This window comes from Sparus aurata, chromosome 8, assembly GCF_900880675.1.
Source record: "Sparus aurata chromosome 8, fSpaAur1.1, whole genome shotgun sequence".
Lineage (NCBI taxonomy): Eukaryota > Metazoa > Chordata > Actinopteri > Spariformes > Sparidae > Sparus > Sparus aurata.
This window is the reverse complement of record NC_044194.1, coordinates 4,069,208-4,088,078: the sequence shown is the minus strand read 5'-3', so window position 1 is coordinate 4,088,078 and position 18,871 is coordinate 4,069,208. Positions and strand designations below refer to the sequence as shown.

At 48.0% G+C, this 18,871-nt stretch overlaps 2 protein-coding genes across 2 annotated transcripts; both read left to right on the top strand.

The window, feature by feature from the left end:
• Nucleotides 1-279: 279 nt before the first annotated feature.
• selenoo1 (selenoprotein O1) lies at nucleotides 280-8,114 on the top strand. The gene is made up of 9 exons (XM_030426137.1): nucleotides 280-950; nucleotides 1,671-1,874; nucleotides 1,964-2,141; nucleotides 2,505-2,635; nucleotides 3,475-3,752; nucleotides 4,421-4,595; nucleotides 5,735-5,920; nucleotides 6,164-6,320; nucleotides 6,785-8,114. Exons 1-9 carry the CDS (start codon nucleotides 397-399, stop codon nucleotides 7,004-7,006), a joined length of 2,085 nt encoding a protein of 694 aa, XP_030281997.1. The 5' UTR covers nucleotides 280-396; the 3' UTR covers nucleotides 7,007-8,114.
• A 256-nt stretch (nucleotides 8,115-8,370) lies between these two features.
• On the top strand, nucleotides 8,371-13,501 carry mapk12a (mitogen-activated protein kinase 12a). The gene is made up of 12 exons (XM_030426139.1): nucleotides 8,371-8,890; nucleotides 10,401-10,530; nucleotides 10,635-10,693; nucleotides 10,804-10,915; nucleotides 11,011-11,040; nucleotides 11,211-11,258; nucleotides 11,373-11,487; nucleotides 12,353-12,424; nucleotides 12,703-12,782; nucleotides 12,923-13,001; nucleotides 13,093-13,266; nucleotides 13,397-13,501. The coding sequence occupies exons 1-12, from the start codon at nucleotides 8,772-8,774 to the stop codon at nucleotides 13,462-13,464; spliced, it is 1,086 nt and encodes a 361-aa protein (XP_030281999.1). The 5' UTR covers nucleotides 8,371-8,771; the 3' UTR covers nucleotides 13,465-13,501.
• The last annotated feature ends 5,370 nt before the right edge of the window (nucleotides 13,502-18,871 follow it).

Genomic DNA, 18,871 nt, shown 5'->3' with positions numbered 1-18,871 from the left:
TAATGGATTAATGTCTCAGAAATGTGAGATACTTTTGATAAACCACCTTCTGAAACAAAAGTCTTCTTAACTTCGAGGTTATTCAGACATACATAAGTAGATTTTATTACTTTATAAGACTTTATAATTGTATAATATAATTGTATCAAAAGTCTGTATGAAGCCGTATGTCTGGACTAATTCAATCAAACAATGAGGAAATATTGTTTTTCCTCCTCAGTTTGACATTTAGTCGATTTAATTCCGCCTGCTGTTTGTTTCCGGTCGGACCGATAATAATGTAGCACCGTGTGTCTCATAAACATCCTCCGTGTCATGCAGGATTATGAAAGCATGACTAGTGGCCGGCCACATTAAAACTGCGCCAGCGGATATAAACCGGATGGCTCCGGGTGGATGGCTTATCTAGGACCTCGGCTGGGACCGTCACGCGTCTTGCTGCCCGCTGTGTCCGTGTTCAGACTCCTCGGTTCGGTCGGGATGGACGTCATGGGTCTGGCGGTGAGTCGTTCCGCGCTGGAGCGACTCGACTTCGACAACGTCGCCCTCAAGAAACTCCCGCTGGACTCGTCGGACGAGCCGGGGGTTCGGCAGGTGAAGGGAGCGTGTTTCTCCCGGGTGAAGCCGACACCGCTCACCAAGCCCCGGTTCGTGGCGGTGTCGCATGAAGCCCTGGCGCTGCTGGGTCTCGACGGAGAGGAGGTCCAGAACGATCCGCTCGGGCCGGAGTATCTGAGCGGATCCAGAGTCATGCCCGGATCCGAGCCCGCAGCTCACTGCTACTGCGGACACCAGTTCGGCCAGTTCGCCGGGCAGCTGGGCGACGGGGCCGCCTGCTACCTCGGGGAGGTGAAGGTGCCACCGGGCCAAGACCCGGTGCTGCTGCGGGAGAACCCGAGCGGCCGCTGGGAGATCCAGGTGAAAGGAGCCGGGCTGACTCCGTTCTCCAGGTACCAGGGGCTGATTTTAACAGCTGTTAGAAATATAATTATACATTTTTATTGTGGTTAAAGGATAGATGGATAACTTGTTGTGTCTTTATGCTTTAATAGAAAATCTGTTTTATGAAGGAGGATGAGTTAAAGCATCTGTGGGCTTCATCATGGGTTGATGTTCTGTGCAGTTTTAGCCAGATTTGACTCCAGAATTGAACTATCTTTAGTTTAAATCAGAAAGTCACAGGATCTTGTTGCTGCTCCACTGACGTAGACGGGGGGGGGGGGGGGGGGGGATATCTTTGCCTCCTTTTGTCTGAAAATCAACAATCAGCTCCTTGGTTCTGCTGACGTCGAGCGGTAGATTGTTCTGCGTGACCGATGATTTCCTCCTCGTATAAACTCCCATTGTTGGTCACAGTGGTGGTTTTGGTCCACATGTTTCACAGTAGAGTTATCTGGATCAGTCCCGGCTGTTCGGTGTGGACAGCAGCGGGCTGATGACACAGTGTTCTGAGCACTGACATCTGAACTGTTCTGGTTCTGCTTGTGTGGAAGTCCAACATGCACTTGCAGAGTGTTGAACCCGAGCCCAGAGTATTAAGGTTTCCCGTCAGATTAATGGGCGAGAGAAAAACACGCCACGTTCTGTTGTAGGTTTTCTGACCTCTGACCCAAAGAGCAGATGTGGTTCTGCTTGACTGATGTGAGATCCGTCTGTTCTGTCGTCTGCAGACAAGCCGATGGCCGGAAGGTCCTGCGCTCCAGCATCAGAGAGTTCCTGTGCAGCGAGGTGATGTTCTTCCTGGGCGTTCCCACCACCAGAGCCGGCTCCGTCGTGACCTCTGACAGCAGAGTCGTACGGGACGTGTACTACAGCGGCAACCCTCTCAATGAGAGATGCTCGGTGGTTCTCCGCATCGCGCCCACGTTCCTCAGGTGAGCTCAACCTGTCGACTCCCTCTCATCCAGCGCGGATGTCCGAGCCTCTCCAGATTGTTGTTCTTAGTCGTTCACTCTCTGAGCAGGTTTGGATCCTTCGAGATCTTCAAGCAGCCCGACGAGTTCACGGGCCGCCGCGGGCCCAGCTGTGGACGTGATGACATCCGCGGGCAGATGATGGATTACGTCATCGAGATGTTTTACCCCGAGATCCAGCAGAATCACCCCGACAGGGTGGAGAGGAACGTGGCTTTCTTCAGAGAGGTCAGAGCACACGAGTGAAACTCTCCTCACGCCCATCAGCAAACACGTCCCACAAACACATCACTGTCTGATATTGCACTTGAGCGAGCAGCCGATTCGAGGCCCGACGTTACAGTTTGGAGCCAAGAACTTCTGGATCCTCTAATCCTGTTAAGCTGCTGTAGATGCGGCTGCAGGCCTGAGTCACTGTGCCCTCTGCTCAGTGTAAGATTAAGACTAATAAGGTATTAAACTCTGGATGCAGACTTTTGACATTCTCCTCATCTGATTACGAGTCATCCACACTCCCCGGGGGTTGTTTGCAGATGCACATATTTTTTAGAAACACTGTAATGTCTGACTGCGTCCTCTTCCTGTCTGCAGGTGATGGTCCGTACGGCTCGGCTCGTGGCTCAGTGGCAGTGTGTGGGGTTCTGCCATGGAGTCCTGAACACAGACAACATGAGCATCCTGGGACTCACGCTGGACTACGGTCCGTATGGTTTTATGGACAGGTGAGTCTCATGTGGTGCAGCCGAGTCATTTTGTCGGTCTTAAAGGGATATTTCGGTGTAAATTTAATCCATGGTCTAACACACCGTGAAACTGTGTTAGACTCTCGAGAGAGAGATCAAGTTAGCAGACCGCTAATTTACGGAGTTTTATCAACCTCAGAAACGGCCGCACGACAACAACACACTGCAGTAAATGGATCCAAATATAAACCGCCACCAAAAAGCCACAAATAATGCTCAGAACAGCACCAAACTTCAGCAACAGTACAAATAGGGTCTCAGCACATAGTCCGGGGCATCTAACCTCCGCTAGCTTAGCTGGATTTCTATTGGGAAGCTAAAAACAGATTTCAACTCTCCTCCATCAGCTTCCGAGTCGGGGAAGTCCCGACGCGACGATTACCGAGTGTGGTTAGAAATGCTCAATTCCGTTCTTTTCCCTGTCCGCTCTTGATAATAACTGTTATAAACTGGCAGGTAAGACACATATGAACTTTGATTGCTTTTCCATGGAGTCATAATCATACATTTTCATCCATGAGCCGCGGAACTCTACTGCACTCGGTAATCGACTCGTCAGGACTTCCCGTCAACAGGAAGCTGCTGCAGAAGAGTGGTAAATTTAGTCAGCTTTTCAGTAGAAATCCAGCTAAGCTAGCGGAGTGGTCTGCTAACTTGATCTCTCGAGAGGGAGTCTAACACAGTTTCACGGTGTGTTAGACCATCGATTAAACTTACACCGGAATATCCCTTTAATCGTCATCGCGATTGACGACTGTGATTGACGGTGTGACGACTCCACCACTCAACAGATAACAAACATTTCTCCTCCCTCTCAGGTTTGATCCAGATTTTATTTGCAACGCCTCCGACAACTCCGGCCGATACTCCTACAAGGCCCAGCCGGCCATCTGCAGGTGGAACCTGGTGAAGCTGGCGGAGGCTCTGGATCCAGAGCTGCCGCCGGACCGGGCCGAGGCCGTCGTGGACGAGTACCTGGATCTGTATAACGGCTTCTACCTGGACAACATGAGGAAGAAGCTGGGCTTACTGACGAAGAACGAGCCCGAGGACGAGATGCTGATCACGGAGCTGCTGCAGACCATGCACGACACAGGTGGGATGGGCGGAGGGGGCGGGGCTTATACAGTTTACTTCCTCGTCTGATGAGAGGCCGACGAACGAGAGTGCAGCACTGCTCATAACACATTCATGTAGTCCACACTTTCTCTGAATCTGTGGTGTGTTATGAGGACATTCATAATGTATGATAATACATTAATATATTGCTTTGTGCCTCATCACTCATTCGCCCACATGATGCTCTCTGATGCACTTTACCTACAGTCATAAACAGTAAAGATGTGACCGTAAAGGAATAACAAGTTCAAGACCCTGAACTCAGCTCACCTTTAAACACCTCAACATGGACTCATGATATGTTCTAGATTAGATTAGATTAGATTAGATGTTCTTTATTGGAATCCAGTTTGCTCAGTTCAGCACAATCAACAAGAAACAAGAAACAACAATAAATAACACAGCAACAAATATATAAAATATAATATCACCTTATAACACATGTTTCTAAAGGGGAAGATATTTTAAAGAAAAGCAACTCCTTCTACTTATTCATAAAAAGTCCACACAGTACAATAGATTATCTTTCTATGTGTTACGTAAAGTTAATTACACCTGTGTGCATCTATAATAACGCAGGCTTCATTCATTTAAACGAGTCTGTGTTGCATCATAAGTGGTGACTACGTGTTCGCCCTCCTGCAGGCGCTGACTTCACCAACACCTTCCGCAGCTTGAGTCAGATTTCGTGTCCCGGCGAGGGCGAGACGGAGACGGAGACGGAGGAGGACATCGTCAAGAAAGCCTCCGACCTCCTGCTGGAGCAGTGCGCCTCCTTGGAGGAGCTCAAGGCCGCCAACAAACCCAGTATGGATCCACGGTAAGAACTGTCGCAGAAATGAAACTCTGTGGCGTGTTTTAGGTTGAGGGATTAGAAATAAAACTGTATAGGCAGCTCAAGAAGCGTCACCTGAACGTGTTTTACCATGACTGAGGAGGTGATAATGGCCGACTGTGCACTCACTGCTGAAGTCCCAAGCAAAAGGGAACAAAAGGTACAGTTGCCACAAAATCATTAGGCTTGATGTGATGCACTTTGCAGCCTCTGGGTGACACTAGTGGGGCTTTTGTATTGAATATATTTTTCCTGCAGTTGAACTGTGTTTCCTTTTGTTTGGTCATGTTCGTGTTCACCTTTCTTCTGCTTTGGAGTGTCAGGAAGTGGACATGTTAGATGAATGTCTTTAGGTTATGACTGTCTGTTTACACAGGGAGAGAAGAGCTTTGTCCTGAGAACAGCTTGAGGCGTCTTAAAGCTTCATTCTCTCACTTTGGGAGCAGCAGAATCGGCTGTAAACACACCAGCGCCAGAACCTGACATCTCTATTTATAGTCATGTTCTGGTTACCTGCTGCTGGGAAGAGGAATGAGGCAGAAACAAAGCAGAAATGCAAAACAATCTGTGGCTTTGCCACAAGCGACACCTGTCAGATTGCCAATAATTACTGGATGTGTCGTTAATACGGAAATATGAATCTGTACATCTGTGAGGTCTTGAACGCTCACGATGCTCAACTCTACTGGAGCTGCTCTGCCAGACAGTCAGCTGCTGCATCAGACACACAGCCGTGGTTCTGTTTTTTTTTTGCAGCTGGACAAAAATACAAAATGTCATTTCCTACAATTCCGTGTGCGCGGCTGCTGATCGTGTCTGGTCTTTTTTTGGAAGCAACGGCTGGAAAGATGGCAGCCAGACGTGGTCGTAGTAGACGCAACACACTGAAACCACGCGTTATCTGACTTCCTGCCTAATTAATCTTTATTGTGTGCCGGTAAACGCGGCCGGCGGGACAGAACGCAGCGTAAAGGCAATCGCGTCTCTGTCCCGTTCATCTCGTTACCTTACATTACCCACAGAGGCGACCTGGACCGCCTCCGCTGGCACCGCACACCCTGCTGCTTTCTCACAGCGTGCCAGTAAAGATTATAACTGTTATGATTTCTGTCTGCTGTCGACAGGGAGCTGGCGATGCTGCTCTCGATGGCTCAGAGCAACCCGGCGCTGTTCCAGATGATCTCGGACAGGGCGACAATCGCGAGGCAGTTGGACAGACTCGGCAAACTGAAAGACCTGATGGAGACGAGCCAGGAGGAGCTGAAGACCAAGCAGGCGGAGGACTGGAGCCGCTGGATCGCACGCTATAGGTGAGATTTTGAGAGGGGGAAGAATTAAGGAAATGGTTGATCTAGAAACACAGCGAACATGAACGACAACGTCAGAGGGTGGAGGGACTGCACGGACCGGATAAGAGACTTTTTGGGTGGAAGTGTAACTGATAAAGGGGGGGAGGAGGCGGACAGAGAGACAGGGGAGGAAATGGGCTGCTGAGTCTGCCATCGCTTGCGTGACTGTAACTCTCTGGCTGTTCCGTGTTATCACCGCTGCAGGAAGCGTCTGGCTCGGGAGCTGGAAGGCCAGAGCGACGCGGCGGCCGTGCGGGAGGAGAGGGTGAGGGTGATGGACAGCACCAACCCTCGCGTCATACTCAGGAACTACATCGCCCAGAACGCCATCGAGGCCGCCGAGAACGGAGACTTCTCCGAGGTCAGAGCCTCGATTCACCACAGCCTCGTGTTTCTTACACACTGCAGTTCACCCCAGAATAAAAAACCAACACATTTTTCTTCTTTTGCTTTCTGTCCATCCTGATTGTTTTGGTGTGAGTTGCAGAGTTTCGGAGATGTCTTGACGTCTCTCTAATATAACAGAACGAGATGGCACTCAGCTGCTCACATTAAGGTCTGTGGAGACGTCGCTGTTTGTTTTGGCACTTTGAGCGCCGCCCAGTTCTGTTATTTTGGCGAGAGAACAGAAATCTCTCCGGCTGATATCCTCAAAACTCAACAAACCGCGCCAAAACAATCTGGATGGATAAACGGCGCTGGAGATAAAGTGAACTGTCCCTTTTTTTAAGTGAGGCAAAATAAAGATTATAATAGATTTATCTCGATTCCCCTTTGTTCAGTGTTCGCTTTCAGGGTGTTCACCTACTCTCGCTTCCTCTCCAGGTCCAGCGAGTCCTCCAGGTTCTGGAGAAGCCTTTCTCCTCGCAGCCCGGTCTGGAGTTTCCCGCGTGGGTCGGCGGAGGCGAGCAGGGAGAAAGAGACGAGGGAGAGGAGCATCAGCAGGAGGCGGCCTCCGCCTCCACGTCTGCAGCCAGAGCTCCTGTTCCCTACCACAGCAAGCCCCCGGCCTGGGCTAATGAAATCTGTGTCACATGATCTTCGTAACGACTTCCCTGATGATCAGCCGTCCTGCCCAAAGCGATACGAGAGTCTACTGCTAGTACCCTCAGTCACTGCAGAGCTCTGTGTCGCTTTGGCAGGCGGCGTCGGGGAAGTCGGCGCGAGGCTCGACACCACCACAGGCTAGATGGGTGAACCAAAGCAGACAGGAAGTGAGACGGTGAGACGCGATGTGATGTTTCCATTCTGGTGGCTCTCACAAGCTGCGTGACATTTTCCAGGAAATGACTTCAAGGCAGCGACTTGATTTGAGGAGTCTTGTAGACAGGGGGGGGGGGGGGGGGGTCGAGAAAGTTCACCTGTAAATTGGTGGTGACTTTTCGGTGAAGGTGGAACTTTTCTGGACGCACTTAAAAGAAAGATGAGGCGGAAAGATTTAACGAAGGGTCCCCTGAGCTTACTCCCTGTCTGCTTTGTGTCCATCCAGCTATTAATGACGACTCAGACAACAAGTCCTACAGCGACTGTCTGACTCTGATGAACTGTGGCTGTCACCTCAACATATACCAAATAAAATGATCTGTGTGTGTGTGTGTGTGTGTGAGAGAGAGAGAATGACAGATGATGATGATGATTTTGGGCGTGTGTGTGGGTGAAAGTGAAACTCGATCCTGTAAGCCGCAGTAGATAAACACGCACAATATACTCTTCTTACATAGAAAACTGTGTCTTTTGCCGCTTCCACAGCTCCACTTTCTGTCCACGCAGCCACAAACATGTTCTGCTCTCTGACGGCAGGCGCCCAACTGAAGTGAGGGAATAAAAAAAGAAAATGGGTACTGCAGGTTACGTGTGGCTGCAGGCACGTTTTAGAAACATGCAAACAGTTTAGGGGGAAGTTTGGTGTTGGTTTGTGCCGCAGATGTGATGCTATCAGGCGCGAAGCTGCAGAAAGGGAAAAAACCTCCACCGCCATTCATGAAATTGATCAGAAGTCGCACTGTTTGATCAAGAATTAGTCTGAAGTTGGACAGAAGTGTAAGTGATGAGCAACCAAGAGTTTTATTTTTCTTTAATGAATATGAGATATATATATATATGTGTGTGCTTTCCTTCAGCTGAAGCTTTATCCTAATAAACTGAGCAGTCAGAACACGGTGTGTGCTTTTCATTTGTGCCACAGATTCTTTTCATGCCTGCTGTAAAACACTTAGATTGATGAGGTCAGAGTTCATCTTGTTCTCCTGACTGCACATTAAAGTCTCACACTCGTTCTTCTGCCTCCTGACGCACGAAACTATGTGTAGTGCTTCTTTCACCACGTCGCAGAGGTGTGTGTGTCTGTGCGTGTGTGCGTGTGCAGCCCGAGGCGTGAGGTCTTGTTCGTGTCCCAGCAAGTCTGCAAACATCTGCCTGCGTAACGCAAAGTGGGCGCAGCACCGAGCAGCAGTGAGTCCACAGTCCACAGTGAGCGTCACCCTGTAACCAGCGCAGATCCGACGGTTCCTGCGCACCTTCCTACCAGCGCATGTCCCAGTCATGCGGTCGGCCCGGTCTGCTGTTAACGCACATTCCAGTTTTTTTTCTTCACCTTTACTCGCAGGCCTGCAGTGGAGCTCGGGAGTGGCTTTTGGTGACCTCAGGCTGCGCCCTGAGCGGCTGACACGCACAGCTGCGCACTGATCGACAGTGAGCGCATAGGTGGGATGTGACCGGGACAATGGGTGTGTAGCGACGGAGGAGACCAAACAAACCAGAGCGAAACCTCTCTCGGACTTTTTTATGTGATTTTTTAAAAAAGTGAAATAGGATGTCTACACGAGTCAGACCCGGATACTACCGCCAAGAAGTCAATAACACCGCATGGGAGGTACCGGAGCGGTACCAGCGCCTGAGGCAGGTGGGGTCCGGCGCGTACGGGACTGTGTGGTGAGTGATTTATTCTGTGGCCTCTAATCTTCAACCCTGCTGGGTTTTTTGTATGTGGCGCTCGGTAACAAAGAGCAGCGGAGGAGCAGATGGCGCACAGAGGACGGACAGCCGCGCCGTGTCACGGCCGAACAAAAGAAAAAAGTATGTGCGCTCCGCGGAACACATGCTGCTCCTCTGCCACTTCCTCATATGATGGAGACACTTTGCACCGACACCTTCGCTTCGTCACAATCTCCCCCCCGTCACCTTAAATCAGCCCGCACCGCGCACGCTGCGGGGGAAATGTGTTTACCGACGCGCAACAATGAAAAGCAGCTTTGTGTTCGGACACCTTTGTGCGTCTCTCCGCGTGCGGCCCCCTTTTTGTTATCAATGATTAACTGTGTGGGCGGAAACTCGAAACTGCTCCGGCGGACTCAGAGCAGCTTTATTACGCATGAACACACTCTGGAGGTCTGAGACGAGCTGGAGACGGAGCCGCCTGCTACAGCCTGATCCAGTCCCTGTGTGTGTGTGTGTGTGTGTGTGTGTGTGTGTAAAAACAGGTTCGGGCCTATAGTAAACATTCCTGATCAGGACAGATAAGGCTTGGGTCGCTTCAATTGCTTCGGTTGCTTCAGATCCCAGAGATTTCCCCAGATTGGATTATTGTTGTCCTCCTCCAGGTCATGTTACAGATCAGGTGATGTTCTTTGGAAGATGGTAGATAAAGACATAAAGATAAATAGATATATAAGTGAGGGCCACCGATAGTCTTGTTCCTGCCCAGGACAAGACCTCCAAAAGCCCCCCAGCAGGTTATTTGCAGGCACAAAGGGCTGTTTTGGGCACTCCCACCACCAAATGACCCGGTGTTCCCCCTCCTCCTCCTGACAGGTGCTGTCTGTCATGATCCATTAATATGTCTATCATTTTCATCACTTGCTCGATTCCTTTTTCTTTGGTCTATAAAATGTCAGAAAACGGTGGTAAATGTCGATCTCTGTTTCCCAGAGATGATGTCCTCACATGTTTTTGCTTCCACATTTGAAAAGAATCAGAAACATTTAGGAAATAAAAGAAAATCATTTTATTCTAAGTTTTAGTGCTCAAAATAATGCTCCTGTCACTTTAAGGCCCCCCCCCCCCCCTGAACACCCAGTCTGCTCTGATTGGCCGGCTCACACACGCCTGAGCCAGCGACACTCACAACAACAGAGCAGCTGTTTTGAATTGTTAAATCAATTCATACGGGCCAAACTAGCGCTAGGGAGAAATGAGGCAAATGTGTGACACAGTGATGTAGTGTGATGTCACAAAGTCACAGAATTAAAGGCGGGACTACTGACGAGGCGTTCAGGAGCAGCGCTCTCTGTGGGAGAGATGCGCCTCAACCTTTATAACTTTCAAGACCTGTTACAAAAAAAACAATAAAGTGTAATAAGTCTCCTTTAATAGTCGACGACTAACCAATAAATCGATATTCATCTAACGCGTCTCACACCCGCTGATACGTTCTCACCCTCAGCTCAGCAGTGGACTCCAGAACCAGAACCAAAGTGGCCATCAAGAAGCTGTACAGGCCGTTCCAGTCGGAGCTGTTTGCCAAGCGGGCGTACCGAGAGCTGAGGCTGCTCAAACACATGAAACATGAAAATGTGAGCCACGTTTCAGACCCTCAGGACTGTATTTTCATCTTCTTCTTTATTATTAAAAACGAAGGACAAAAGATGATCTCCACCTGTTCGGTTTCTCTCTGCAGGTGATCGGCCTGTTGGACGTGTTCACTGCCGACCTCTCTCTGGACAAACTCCACGACTTGTGAGTGCCACATTAACTGAACATTTACATTAACCCTGCGTGCAAACTCAACACAATGTCAAAGTTGGGAGAGTTTTCCTCCTCGTGATGTTTTCCTTCTCGTCCCAAAGTTACCTGGTGATGCCGTTCATGGGGACGGACCTGGGGAAGGTGCTGAAGCTGCAGCGGCTGTCAGAAGAAAAGATCCAGTATTTGGTTTATCAGATGCTCCGAGGTCTGAAGGTGGAGGACTCTACTCTGGTCGCACGTTGTCGACAGCTTGTTAGTTGATGTGATTGTTCTGTGGATAAAGTCCCTCTTTTCTTCTTCCATTACAGTACATTCACTCTGCTGGTATAATTCACAGGGTAAGTTGTCTTTAAATACACTCTGTGTGCGCGATAAACATTGTTCACACGTCTAATTATAAAGCGAGTTTCCTGTGCAGACTCATGTCCTGCTCACTGTGTTACACAGTAACCTGTATTTCACTTTCCTTTCGCTTCATGTAGTCGTATTTTCTGTATTTCTTCTGCAGGACCTCAAACCAGGAAATCTCGCCGTCAACGAAGACTGTGAGCTCAAGGTACCCGAACAAACACGACCAAACTGTCCTTATTTCTAGCAATCAATGCATTTACCACACCTGCTTCCTCAGTGTGAGTAAGATGAACATGTCTCCTGTTCACGTCCTGTTCAGATCCTGGACTTTGGTTTGGCGCGGCAGGCCGACAGCGAGATGACGGGGTACGTGGTGACTCGTTGGTACCGAGCCCCGGAGGTCATCCTGAGCTGGATGCACTACACTCAGACGGGTAAAGAAGAGCTCATCCCACAGAAGCACCGAACCCTCGTTGTTATTTTTATAACGCAGCGTGGATTGTTTGTGTCGGTGTACTCACACGAGTGTTTTCACTTGACCTTTGCAGCCTCCTGTGCTCCGGCAGAGTGATTCTGCTTTAAGGCTTTTTCTAAAGATATCTCACACATGACGTCTGTTTGCAGGACATTTTAGTCTTTCGAGGCTCCAGTCAGTAGCAACATTAGTGTTATCAGGTTATTTTGCATAAATGTGAGTCTATGAAGCAGCTTTAACCTCCACTGCACCTCACAACTAAAGTCAGACTGATACTAGATGTTGATACCGATATTATGGAATAATAATGCAATTTATATCAACTGATATCTGCCATGATCCTTTTCAAACACTGTGATGAAGATATGTAACAGAGGCAGTTGAGCAATTAGAGCAAAACTATAAACATAACTGGGAATTTAATAATAATATAAATGACACAAGCATCTTTTTCTGCATTGTAATCTCTAAACAAAGGTTTGATATCGGCACATATCGGACAACATATATGCAAATACAGATACATGGATTGATAATAGTGATGAGGCTCTGCTTATAACTATAAAATGGCTTAAAACCAACATTTTTAAACAATGTTCCGCTGTGTTTTCTGTCACAGTAGAAAATATCGCCTGAGTCGGACGGTAATAAGAAGAATGATCCACTAGGTGGTGATCTCTTAACACCTGACCTTTACATTGCTTTGTTATTGAACGTACGCATCTGTTGCTGTGAACATCAACATTCATTTGTTCGTCCGGAGGGTGATTTTGTGTTTGAAAGTCTGAAATATAATAGTAATCTCTTCTCTGCTTCTTCCTCAGTGGACATTTGGTCCGTGGGCTGCATCATGGCAGAGATGCTGCAAGGAAAGCCTCTTTTTAAAGGCAGCGACCGTATCCTTCCACTTCACCGACCCTCACTGAGGACTCTGTATTTTTATGCAGGATCCCACATCCTGTCCTCGTTAGACCTGATCGGTCCACGTGGGCCAACCAAACTATTTCTGATCGTCTCTCCGTCAGTCTTGTAAAGTTACCTGATGAAGACTGTTGTTATATTTTCCTGATACTGTAGATACTATTATCTGAGAGAATAATCCTGTGTATGTGTGTGTGTGTGTGTGTGTGTGTGACACTGAGCCACCGTTTGACCCTTGACCCCTGGTCCTCAGATCTGGATCAGCTGAGAGAGATCATGAAGACGACAGGAACACCCACTCAGGAGTTCATATCAAAACTAGAGTCTGAGGATGTGAGTGCAGACGACACGCTTCCTGGTTTATTGTTGGCAGTTTTTTAGGAATTGAAAGAACAAACACACACACACAGAGTTCAGTTATGGTTGTTATGATTTGAAGCACTGTTCATTTTGATTATGACCTCTTCTCTCAGGCTAAAAGCTACATCGAAAGTCTTCCGAAAATGGAGAAGAAAGACCTCTGCAAGGTGTTTTCCACAGCTAATCCACAAGGTACGACACGCTCGGGCTTTTTTTTTATCCCATCTGTTTCAGTTTGGCAGTCAAACTGTGATCTGACGCCCTGTTCGCACTCTTTCGTCAGCCGTGTCCGTGCTGCAGCGCATGTTGTTGCTGGATCCGGAGAACAGGGTGAGCGCCGCCGAGGGGCTCACGATGCCTTACTTCAAGGACTACAGAGATCCGGAGGGGGAGAAGGAAGCGGAGCCGTACGACCACTCGGTGGACAACTCAGACCTGACGCTGAGCCAGTGGAAACGTAAGGACGGAGGAGAGGAGGAGCTGAGGCAGAGATCAGTGGAAGGACGGAGGCCGGCGGGGACAGGAGGAAGACGATCTGAGCAGTTTTATTGATCAGTGTCCTGCTGTGCTCTTCTTTTTTTTTCTAGGTCACACCTTCACAGAGATCCTGACCTTCAAACCCGTTGTGATAGATCCCAAGGAAACCTCGCTGTGAGACACGACGACTCGACTGTGCAGCCCGGGGACCAGAACAAACCAACACCTCTTTTTTTTTATCATTTTGATCTGAACTGAGATAACTGAACTTAGCAGATCGAATTCATGATTCTCTCACAAGTACCAGGCAGGCTCGTGTTTCTGGAGCTTCCTTCCTGACTCCAGCATGCTACAGCTCAGCTGCTGCACTTCAGGTAATAATATTCTCTGATGAGTAACTCAGTCATCGGGGAGCTGCGGGTGGTATGACATGAGTTAGTGGTACATATGTGCTGTAGGAACGCATCACTACCTGCCAGTTAGTGCAAGTACGAGACAAGAGATGGCAGCAGACACGTTTTACTGTAGAAGACACGCGGATGTTGAACTCAAACTGAAACTGAACTCCTTTGCAGATCCTTCTGAATGTTATTGTTTAATCGGGATTCTTCACCTGATGTCGTATAAAACTGATTTAAAGGTAGAAGTTTCCAGGACGATGTGTGATGCTGCAAAAACAACCGTTTCTAAATACTGAAAATGACTTCGATTGACAGTAATTTTTTTTTTTTTTGTAATATATTGTTTTGTGAATTAGCTTCTCCAGCAAGGATGACATGGGGCGTCCTTGTGTGTGTGTGTGTGTGTGTGTGTGTGCGTGTGTGTGTGTGTGTGTGTGTGTGTAGTCTACGCGTCTGCTCTGACCTCGTTCTTCCTCCCGGTGGCCTTAAGATAGCGACAGAACAACAACAAAAAAAAAGCTCCCACGCTGCTGATCACATAAAACTCCGTCTCAGCAGGTCGTGCACAAACGTTCACATTTTTTTTTATTTCGTACCAAAACCAACCAGACGTCACTCACATCCAGATGTATTGTCTTTTTGTTTTTAAAGAAGCACAAAACAAATCGTCTCTTTTGATTCGGGAACTCATGTTTTCTATCACCGCTCGTGCATTTTTACTATTAAAGATTCTCTTTTTGAAAAATGATGCATGTGTTGTTTTCTTTTAGTCGACTACCAACTTTACCTACGTATGAAGTGAACAGAAACAATCAGAAATTAATAATTATATTGATTCTGTTGCAGGTTCATGTATTTTCTTAATGGTTTTGTAAGAATACAGCTGTAAATCCAAAAATAAGACATTTTACAAGCGATATCCTGATTTGAGGTCAAGCTGGAGACTCTTACTTAAAAGGCTGGAGACTACATTTCCCATAATGCAATGCAATGCATAAAGCTTTTTTTTGCTAGACCCTGGCTGCCCTTAAATGCTCCCAGTTTCCTTGGTCAGTGAGGTAGATGGTGACTGTGATGTTTGTGTTGTTTGTGTAACTCAACACTAGGAGGCAGCACGTCATCAGTGCACGACCAGGCTGCAGTCAGACGCTGATGTTGGTCCGTCACTCTGGTCTAGACTGAAATATCTTGTGGTATTTGATGGATTTCCATAAAATTTTCTCTCGATGTTCAGACGCCGCAAAGGATAAACTGTGTCGATCTCTGACTTCTCACCAGCAGCAGACAAAAAGCTTCTAGTATCCAGTGGATATTCCGAAGCCTGTTTGTCTGGATCGGCACAACGTCTGGTTCAGACGTTCACGGTGCCGTCTAATGTTTCTTAACTCAGGTGGCTCGCAGACTTTTCCTCTAACTTTTCATGACCCAATGCCAGCAAAACTACTATTCCATCAGCCACTGATGGACTTAGCAAATGTCAGCAAGCAAACACGCAAAACCACGCTGAACAAGTTTGTTCCAGACAGCTCAGAACTTGAAAACGTCGGACCTGGAACAGTTGGAAGTCGTGAGTTCTTTGACTCGGATGCAGCGTAAGATAATGGACTTTTAAACATCCCCGTGTCAGGCTGCAGTCCAGCGTGACTCAGAGCCTTCTCCTGTATTTCCGATCTAAATTCGTCCCGGCGCATCAGCCCGGTGGAACGTCCGAAGCAAATTGATGTGCGAGCTTCGAGGAGATTTATTAACGCGCTCGTAAAAGACATCTATCAGACACAAATCAACTGGATGGAAAATGAAAATGGCAACTGCAAAGTTGTTCAGGCGTGTTTCATGTCACAAACACCACATAAAGTCAAAACGGATGAAGAGGAGCTTCTGCAGGTGTGTTTACGTCGGCGAGGTCGAGCTCGTAGGATCTCTCCCGAGTTTCCCACTTGGAATTCCGACTTTTAACGACCGTTCTTTGGACTATTTCATAACGCGTTTCTTCCGAGTTCTTGGTAGAATGGATTTAGCACTGACGTTGTGAGGATGTTAGCATTTAGCTCAAAGAAGCCCAGTCTGTTTACAGAAGATCCACCCTGTCAGAGGAGTTGTCGCAGTGATTCATGGCGTCGCCGTTAACGCGCACGGCCATATTTGTGTATTCAACATGATTGATGACTTCGAGGAACGCTTTGCAGAATGCCTGCTCGCTTTTAGACTCTGCTCATCCCTCCACATACGTCCTCCGGTCGGCGGGTGTTGAATTTAACAGGCTTGTCTCGAGTGACCTCCAGATCCTTGACCCCAGAGGACGAGCTTCCTTCCTGGGCCTGAGCTCCTCCAAAACTGAAACCCCCCCCCCCCCCAACCGGGTTGTGTGTGTTGTGTCCTCGCCGTGATCCACGCAGCGGGTAGTTCACTGAGAAGTCACAGAGTTCTGTTTTCCCGCTGCAGACAGAAAAACAGAGGGGAGAGCACATTTTCTTTTCCCCCACAACCCCCTCCTCTCCTCTCTCTCCCAGCAAACACATGCACGGACTCCCTCTCTCCGTCTTGTTTGTTGACCCTGCGGTTTATTTTCAGAGCGCTTTGGATTGAAGCAGCATATTTTCTAAGACACACACACACACAGAGTTCACATGTGTGCACCCGTGTACACAGATACGCCTGGCACGCACGGTTAGTCGGAAACACACACACACATCCATACACTTTAAGGGGGGAGAGTACGCGAGGAATGGCAGCGATGCCCAAACACTGATCTGACCCGGGTCACCTTTCTTTCTTCAAGTGGAATGTCAGTTGTAGCTCTGTTTATTTTATGCGTCCGGGGGAGGCACATCACTGTGAATCTCACCATGGTGAGAGGATCAACACCGTCCCCGCTGAGGCTCCTCATCCTGCAGAGCATCGTGGTTCCCGTGCACGAAAAGACTTTGACAGCGAGGAGCTTGGAAACTTTTCAGCTGGTCTCGTTTGTCTCACAGTGGGGAACTCGGATGGCAAACGGTTCGATGATTAGGAGCCAGCGCGGTCGCTGCGAGAGCAGAATCAGTTTTAATCGACACAAATCACGACAGCAGAACGTCGTCAGCGGCGCTAAATAACTTGGGTTGTCATGTTCTTTGCTGGAAATCAAATAAACAGATTCGAGGGGCTCAGCGGTGATGCATTTATTGGAGCGCTACCAGAGAAAATCTGTCGACTCGCTCGATGTCTGTTTGCAGGCTTTCCACAGATTTATGTTTTTCACATCGCGGGGTATTTATGAACATGATGTTCACCGTGTGAGTGTTCGCCGGGTTCCAGATGTCAGTCTGGATCTGTGTTGTTTCTGCCGCTGCTCCGTGGTAAGCGTCTGCGTTTCCTCATACATGGCTGCGTGTGTCATGCACGTTGTTAAAAAGACAGATATTCTGGATGAGAGCGGGGGAATATTTTTAGCAACGAGCGAGAACGAGCCAGCAAAATTTGTGAACCAAATATGGATTTAGTCACATTCCTCCAGCTCGCACAAAAACTCAGCAAACCAGCAAAGCAGCAGGTAGTGAAATAATGAGCGCATGTAATGTATGGGATTCATGTACGTGGGCGCAAACTGTTCATTTATTCCACTCAGTCACTCGGCAAGAATTTAGAAATGGAAAAGATATGTTAATGAATATTAACGTATAAGTGAAACCTTTTGGTTTGACTCTTAAAAAAATGGATTAAGATTGTGAAAACGTGATGAGAAAGACGTCTATGTAATGTGCTGCAGAGATACAGTAACTCCTGAGGTTAGCATGCTAACAGCTAGGCCCAGCTCGTCCTGTCTAGTCAGAGCTCCCAGTCTGGACTGCTAACTGCATGGCTAACTGAACTAGCAGTTAGCAGCAGTTACCAACATCTCACAAACTGAAAGCATGCAAAACTACAAGAAAAGACAAACAAAGTTAAAAACATAACTCTACCTCCCAATTATTGTTAACGTCGGCCATGTTAGCACGTTAGTCCCATGAAAACAGGAGGAATATTTAAGCTGGTTTGTTCGCTCTGAAAGCAGATAAACCATCAGGTGATAACCTGCATTTTAAACCCAGTATCGTTATCTGCCTCCTCACACACTCAACGACCAATCAGGTGCTTTTTTGTGCATTTTTTAGGTCGTTTACTGCAAATTGCGAACAGTCGAAGGGGTCATTTCCTCTGGAGATGGTGGAGATACGCCCCTCTAACACTTACATTCACAGTTTGACCTCTGTAAACTTTGTCCTCTGACAGTTATTACCTCTGCAAGGATTGATCACAATTTGTCTTCTGGTACACTGATGTAAAAATGAATAAATGCAGCTGATAGCAGCTCCCATCCATCTCTGTCTTTTTAAAAGATGGCAGACTGTCCGACTGAAATAATAAAGAAATAAATCCTCCATCTCCTCATCTTATTTTATCACCTTCATATACTGAGGTGTTCATTTGCTGCGTGAAAGCTGTCAGATTTTATTCACACAGTCATGTGGGGACGCAAATAGAAGATGCACCAAAAGCAGTTAATGGATACGGATGTGAGAAGATCAGCAGCAGGAGTCTCCCGGCGTTGGAGATTAAAACTATTCTCTTAATGTGCTGTGGAGCTCTTTACAAGCGAGCTATCTCCTTTGGGTCGGAGAGTTTTGAGTGCTCTTCAACACCGTAGTGCCTCTCTGAACGTGATACTCCACTCCGCGTACATCAACACGCCGCAGATGGACAGAAAGATGCCCTGGGAGAGGGATCACAATCCGTGGCATGCACACAAGTCTTCAAACAGACGGGGGGTGGGTGGTGGTGGATGGCTAACGAATGAGCTAATGTAAACTAAACTGCCCGTTCTCCCTGAGATAGGCAGCCTCTCCCTCGGGCCACCTCTCTCTGTCGTCCCCCTTCCTTTCCTTTCATCCACCCATCTTCTTCGTGCCTGTTTGTTCAGAATCCTCTGCGTTATTATTACTTCCTAAAACCTCCCAACGTGAACATCCTCTTCTTTTACCCACCCAAACCTCCCGAGCCCAGAGATCTGGAGAAATCCCCCCTCAGCGTTTAACGCCGGGCTCACCAGCTCCATGTGAGCCTGTGGAATTTCCTCTTATAGTTTTTCCCCCCCGGCAGGTTCCCTCGCTCTCCTTCCTTCCTTCTGAAGGATCCAACAGACACGTGCTCGTCTGTATACATCGC

What these genes read in the sequence shown, in the direction of transcription:
- mapk12a (XM_030426139.1), top strand. Translation starts at nt 8,772, where the DNA reads ATGTCTACACGAGTCAGACCCGGATACTACCGCCAAGAAGTCAATAAC. An exon ending in CTGGACAAACTCCACGACTT is followed by an intron (nt 10,694 to 10,803) that starts GTGAGTGCCACA and finishes CTCGTCCCAAAG; the next exon opens with TTACCTGGTGATGCCGTTCA. An exon ending in TTCCACAGCTAATCCACAAG is followed by an intron (nt 13,002 to 13,092) that starts GTACGACACGCT and finishes CTCTTTCGTCAG; the next exon opens with CCGTGTCCGTGCTGCAGCGC.